Here is a 5,979-nt window from a genome sequence, read left to right as displayed (position 1 = left end):
GGCTGTGGGTGTCATTCAAAGTAAAATCCATTTTGCAGATGGAATATTATCGGCCTCCTGGTTTTAGAAAGGGCAGAGAAGTTTAGAAACCATAGAGTAACCCAATGCATAACTAAGCACACTCTATTCAAACCTGTGTTAACAATCGCTACACAGTCACACCCAAACATCTCCTCTCAGAACCAACCTTGAGCAATATCTCACACCTTGGACACCCTGGGAGAGAATCTGCAGGTTAAAGGATGACACAGAGGCATGAACTGGGATGCAGAAGAACTTTAATGAGTCAAAAGAGGGAAACAAGCTCACTCTGAGTACAGAGATCACCAGGGGTAGACAAGAGTCTGCAAACTATGGCTATGGAGAAGATCCAGTGAGGTGTCCATCTGCCTGCCCAACAGAGGGAACAGGGCCAGCAGGTCCTCCCTAGGCTGGCTTTGTGGGGCTCACAACCCAGGGGATCACAAGAGAACACGGAAAGAGGAAGAGGAGACACTGGAAGAGAGGAAAGGCAGCATGGGCCGTGCTTTCTGAGAGCCCAGACTGGCCCCGTCCTTTTGCAAGGGGTGCTGGGGTTGCTCAGCCCCTCTGAAACCAACAACCCGATGCTCTGTCCCCAGTCCAGTACCATATTGTGTGTCCCTGGGGTCCTTCCCCAGGGCCATCACCAGCAGCTTTAGCAGGGGAAACACCTCCTCGTGCCACAGATGCCGCTGCCCAAGCCAGACAGGCCAAAGCCCCCGGAGTTGATGGGCACTCCCTGAGAGCTGAGGATGCTGCCAACGGCTGCGGAGGTGGAGGATCCCACGGCGGTGTTCTGCGGGAAGGAGCTGAGGATGGGGCCGGGCAGGGTCACCACCACAGGGGAGGGCTGGATGTAAACATGGGAGTCCTGGCACTGCTGGACACAGGGCTCATTGCAGCTGTTGGCCAGCGGGGTCGGGCCGCAGGGCTGGCAGGGCAGGCACGGGTTGTAGCAGGACATGTCTTGTGGCTGGAGCTGCACCTGGGAGAGAGGGCAGGAGAAATTAAAGCACAAGGGATGGTGAAGCGCAGATTGTCTCCCTACCATGATGGAAATCGTTTCCCTCAGCCCAAAAGAGCCCCCACTAGTTGCTGCCATGTCCAGGGAGATCCCAGCCTCTCTACCCAAAGCTCAGGAGAGACCTCAGACAAGTTCCATCCTCTATCCATGCCATAACTTCTGCTCCATTCCCTCTCCCGTGGAAAGCAGCTCCAAGACCCACCATAAGAGAAAGGGGCAGATCTGTGCTTGGAAATCTCAGAGGAGGAAAAGGAGGAGGAAATGAGGAGGAGAACAAAGGGCTTCCAACTTACCTTGTTCCCAGGGAGATGGAGGCAAGAGGAGTGGATGAGAGAGTGATGAAAAGAACCCATTTTTATACTGTTCCTACATTGCCCCAGGCCCACAGTCACTGCACGCAGGCAGTAATTTTCCAACAGACTCACCCCTGAAGCAAAATATCCTAACTAATGGTGTAGATTGAGTTTTGGTTTCTGTCAACACTGCCTTTCATTTCCTCATTTCTGACCGGCCCACTAGACCACAGCGGCTGCTTTCAAGTACCATGATGAAAGGTCCAGGCATTGCCCAGACAGCAATACATCGACAAACGTAAAACATGTGCCCCAGAATGCTGGAGGGGTCCTGTGCAGACAACAGACATGGTTTTGGGGAAAAACAGTAAGGCCATTTACAACCCCCTGTGTAGGAAGGTACACATAACCTCCCACCAATACTGTCCTCTCCTGTCTGTGTCAGTTTGTTTGGCCAAGTCCTGCCCTCTCAAGGACACCTCTGAGGGTTCCCAACCAATGTCATCAGCTGGCTTGAGGAAGAAGAACATTGTCCTCCTATATCCTATGATTCTTCAGCAAGCCTTGCAGATTTGAGTCCCTCCTCACTACCAGAGGGGTCCATTGAGGCTTGGTACAGTGCCTTGTCCCTCTCTTCACACTTCCATGCACTTCAGCTGCATGCTTTGGACACTGACCAGCAGAACACCAAAAGGCCTGGCCACTTTACTGAAGCATGATGATGGTCCTGCAAGCAACCCAAGCCATGCGAGTGCTGATAAGAAGGTCATGCTGACAACAATGGCTGTTAGGACTGCCTGCAGCTGTGGACATGAGTACAGTCCAGTGCTCGGAGATGGTTTTCCTATGGCAGAGATGGAGATGCCCTGGCCACAGGGGAGTTCAGTCCTATGTGGGGTGTAGGCCTGAGGACAGCACGCACTCCTGGCTTGGCCTCACACAGAAATCCTGACACATGGCCAATCCAAAATTAGCGTGTGACTCACCATGGGTAGGGAGAGTCTATCCTAGGTAGCCTGACTGCTGAAAGCACTTTCTTGACCTTCTGGGATGCGTCCCAGCTGCCTCTATGTCTGCAGGTCAGGGAGGTGCATCACCTCTTTGATGTGGACTGAGAGCTGTTTTTAAAGCCAGGGCCCTTCTGATCTCATCCCCTCCCTGAGCATCCCCAGGGGTCCTGCAGGGTCCTGACAGTCCTTGCCCACTGGGTAGCTGGAGGAAGCTTTCTTGCTTCCTCAGTCATTCTGGGTTGACCCCCATGCTGAGTATTGCTTTGGGACATGGGAAATGAGGCATGCTGAAGCCATAATGCCAGGAGAAGACATGACATGTGACCCAGGGATGAGTTCCAGCTGGTGGGGAGATGCTTTCTGCAAAACTTTCTTTCTCTCCATGAAGCAGTGAGGAGAGCCACCTACAACAGCTTGGTCTCTTTGACCAGAAAGATCAGGCGTGTGTTTCAGTTCCCTTCCACTCTCCAAGTTTTTCCTCAAGGCTAACTCTACCCCCATGGGCAGATACACCCAGAACCAGTCCAAGGGCTCTAAGATCATAGCATAGTTTAGTCCCCAGTCCATACTGGTGCGAGAGGCTTGTCCTTTCTGGGTGCACAACTTGCCATTTTTCTCTCTTGAATGCCACAAAACTCTGGTGGGCCCACTCCTCAAGCAGGTCTAGGTGTGCCTTTGCTGCAGCCCTACCCCAAAGCACATCAGCTAGCTTGTACAAGTCAACGTTTTTCAGGCAGTCCTTGATTTGATGTCCACCCGCTGCTGGGAGGGCTCCCTCTCCGTTTAACTCTTTTGGGGGGCACAGAGGCCTGGGAGACCTGCAGGTGAGTATTGAGAGAGAGAAGGCATTGACTCCCCCCAGCCTGTTTTCTGTCCACTTTTCAGGAAATCAGACACCCCACTCAGCAGTGGGACCACATTTGTCTCCATCAATCTTTGGCTGCTCTTGTAGGGGTGAATGTTGCTTGTGATGGCTCTTGCCTGTTGTTCTTTGTTCCTCTTGCAAACCTCTTCATAATGCTGCCCAGCGTGCTGTCCAGTGCCTTGCCACAAGGCTGCAGCCTGTCTCATGGTGACCACCAGGATGCATGTCTTAAGCTGCAAAACTGCTTTACAGCTCATCAGTCCCAATTTTTAGTGATGCATGAGGTCCTTCCTGAGCCAGTGTACTTCCACTGGTAGAACCTCATAATATTGCTGTCTGTCCATGTCTCCTTTCAACATCACTCTGAGCAGCAGCAAAGCTATTGGCTGTATCAAGACCAGCAGTCATTCCAGTTTTCAATCACCTTCATCTTCTCCTTCCTAGCCTGCATTTTGTCCTTTGGTCTGTAAGGATTGTTACAGGAATTGGCATCAAAAGCCTTTATTAAGTGAGATTAGCAACATTTGCTGCAATTCCTTCACCATCCAGAGCCAGGCATGTCATCAAAGAAGGCTGTGAGGTTGCTCAGGCCTGCTTGTCCCTCCATAAATCCTTGCTGATCACTCACAATCAATGTCTTGTCCTTTCATCTTGGGAGACAGCTTCCAAGATGGTTTTCTCCATCAGCTTTGCAGGGATAGAGGTGAGGCTGACAGATCGGCCATTCCCTGGCTCCAGCTCCATGTCCTTCTTGAAGACACGAGGCTCATTTACTTTCTTCCAGTCCTCAGATAGATTCTGTGACTGCTGGAACATGCACAGAGAATGAGAGCAGCTCCACAGTGACACCAACCAACCCCCTTGGGTATATGGCATCAAGTCACATGCACTCACATAGGCCTCCTCCTGCAAAGGCAGTTGCAAAAAATTGCACTTCACTTCCAGAAGCCAAAATCCCCTGCCTATATGGGACCCCTACACCACCTACAAGGTATCTTCTGCTGGTAGTGACACAATTCTAGCTGGAAATTCCTTGGATCTCTCATCCCACCACAGGAAAGGAGCCTGGATGGCAGCCCAAGCATGTCAGAAATGAGGAAATGAAATGGCAATGTTGAGGGAAACCAAAACACAACCTGTGCCACTACGTAGGATATTTTGCTTTGGAAGTGAGTCTGCTGGAAAATTACTGCCCACGTGCAGTGACTATGGGGCCTGGGGCAGTGCAAGAGCAGTATAAAAGTGGGTTCTTCTCCTCGCTCTCTCATCCACTCCTCTTGCCTCCATCTCCTTGGGAACAAGGTGAGTTGGAAGCCCTTTGTCTTCCTCCTCATTTCCTCCTACTTTTCTTTCTCTAGGATCGGTCAGCACAGATCTTCCACTTGGTCCTACGCTTGGTTTTAGGGCTACTTGTATTGTGAGAAGGAAGGGTACAGAAGCAGTGACAAGAAGAGAGGACAGGGTTTCACTGAGGTGTCTCCTCAGCTATGGGCTACATGGGGGTCACCCTGGGCTTGGTTGCTCTTTGCAGGGTTCTTTTGGGCTGAGAGGAAGGATGAAACTGTGGAGACCTCCCTACACAGCCTCTAGCTCACTCCATCACATGGTTATTTTCCTGTGGTGAGGTAACAGGCTGCTTCCTTACCCACTCCTCATATTCTCCTTCCCCCTGCCCTCTCTCCCAGGTGCAGCTCCAGCCACAAGGCATGTCCTGCTACAACCCGTGCCTGTCCTGCCAGCCCTGCGGCCCAACCCCACTGGCCAACAGCTGCAATGAGCCCTGTGTCCAGCAGTGCCAGGACTCCCATGTTTACATCCAGCCCTCCCCTGTGGTGGTGACCCTGCCTGGCCCCATCCTCAGCTCCTTCCCGCAGAACACCGCCGTGGGATCCTCCACCTCCGCTGCCGTTGGCAGCATCCTCAGCTCTCAGGGAGTGCCCATCAACTCCGGGGGCTTTGGCCTCTCTGGCTTGGGCAGCGGCATCTGTGGCACAAGGAGGTGTTTCCCCTGCTAAAGCTGCTGGTGATGACCCTGGGGAAGACCCCCAGGGACACACACGATGATACTGGACTGGGGACAGGGCATTGGGTCGTTGGTTTCAGAGGGGCTGAGCAACTCCAGCACCCCTTGCAAAAGGACGAGCCCAGTCTGGGCTCTCAGAAAGCACGGCCCATGCCGCCTTTCACCTCTTCCAGTGTCTCCTCTCCTTCTTGTGTCCTTGTTCTCTTGTGCTCCCCTGGGTTGTGAGCCCCACAAAACCAGCCTAGGGAGGACCTGCTGGCCCTGCTCCCTCTGTGTGGCAGGCAGATGAACATCTGGCTGGATCTCCTCCATAGCCATCAGGCACAGACTTCTGCTGGCACCTGGTGTTCTCTGTTGTCAGACAGAGCTTGTTTCTTTCTTTTGACTCATTAAAGTTCTGCTGCATCCCAGTTCATGCCTCTGTGTCATCCTTTAACCTGCATATTCTCTCTCAGGATGCCCAAGGAGAAAGAGATATTGCTCATGGTTTGTTCTGAGAGGAGGTGTTTGAGGATGGTTGTGTAGTGATTTTTAACACAGGCTTGCATTGAGTATGCTCTTCTCTGACTGTTTACGCCTGTGTAGATTTCCTTGAAGAGTTCACTGATGAGGAAGGGAACCACGAGTCCTGCTTGGTTAAACAGGGAACTACTAGGGAAACTCAAGTGGAAGAGGAGAGTCTACAGATAATGGAGGGAGGAGCTGCCCACTTGGGAAGAATATAAGGTTGCTGTCAGAGAATG

At 52.1% G+C, this 5,979-nt stretch overlaps 1 protein-coding gene and 1 non-coding gene across 2 annotated transcripts; one reads left to right on the top strand and one right to left on the bottom strand.

Annotated features, from left to right (window-relative positions):
• Positions 1–676: 676 nt before the first annotated feature.
• LOC102098792 (feather keratin 1) lies at positions 677–1,398 on the bottom strand. Its single transcript, XM_005511641.4, has 2 exons — positions 1,339–1,398; positions 677–1,006 (listed from the first exon to the last, which is right to left on the bottom strand). The coding sequence occupies exons 1-2, from the start codon at positions 1,396–1,398 to the stop codon at positions 677–679; spliced, it is 390 nt and encodes a 129-aa protein (XP_005511698.2).
• Positions 1,399–4,426: 3,028 nt separating this feature from the next.
• On the top strand, positions 4,427–5,646 carry LOC106145917 (uncharacterized). The gene is made up of 2 exons (XR_010467821.1): positions 4,427–4,515; positions 4,899–5,646. It is a non-coding gene; the product is annotated as an uncharacterized LOC106145917 (transcript).
• Positions 5,647–5,979: the final 333 nt, after the last annotated feature.

The sequence above is a fragment of the Columba livia genome, chromosome 23, assembly GCF_036013475.1.
Source record: "Columba livia isolate bColLiv1 breed racing homer chromosome 23, bColLiv1.pat.W.v2, whole genome shotgun sequence".
Classification (NCBI taxonomy): domain Eukaryota; kingdom Metazoa; phylum Chordata; class Aves; order Columbiformes; family Columbidae; genus Columba; species Columba livia.
Note: the sequence above shows the minus strand (reverse complement) of the source record. Positions and strands in the feature narration are given on the sequence as shown.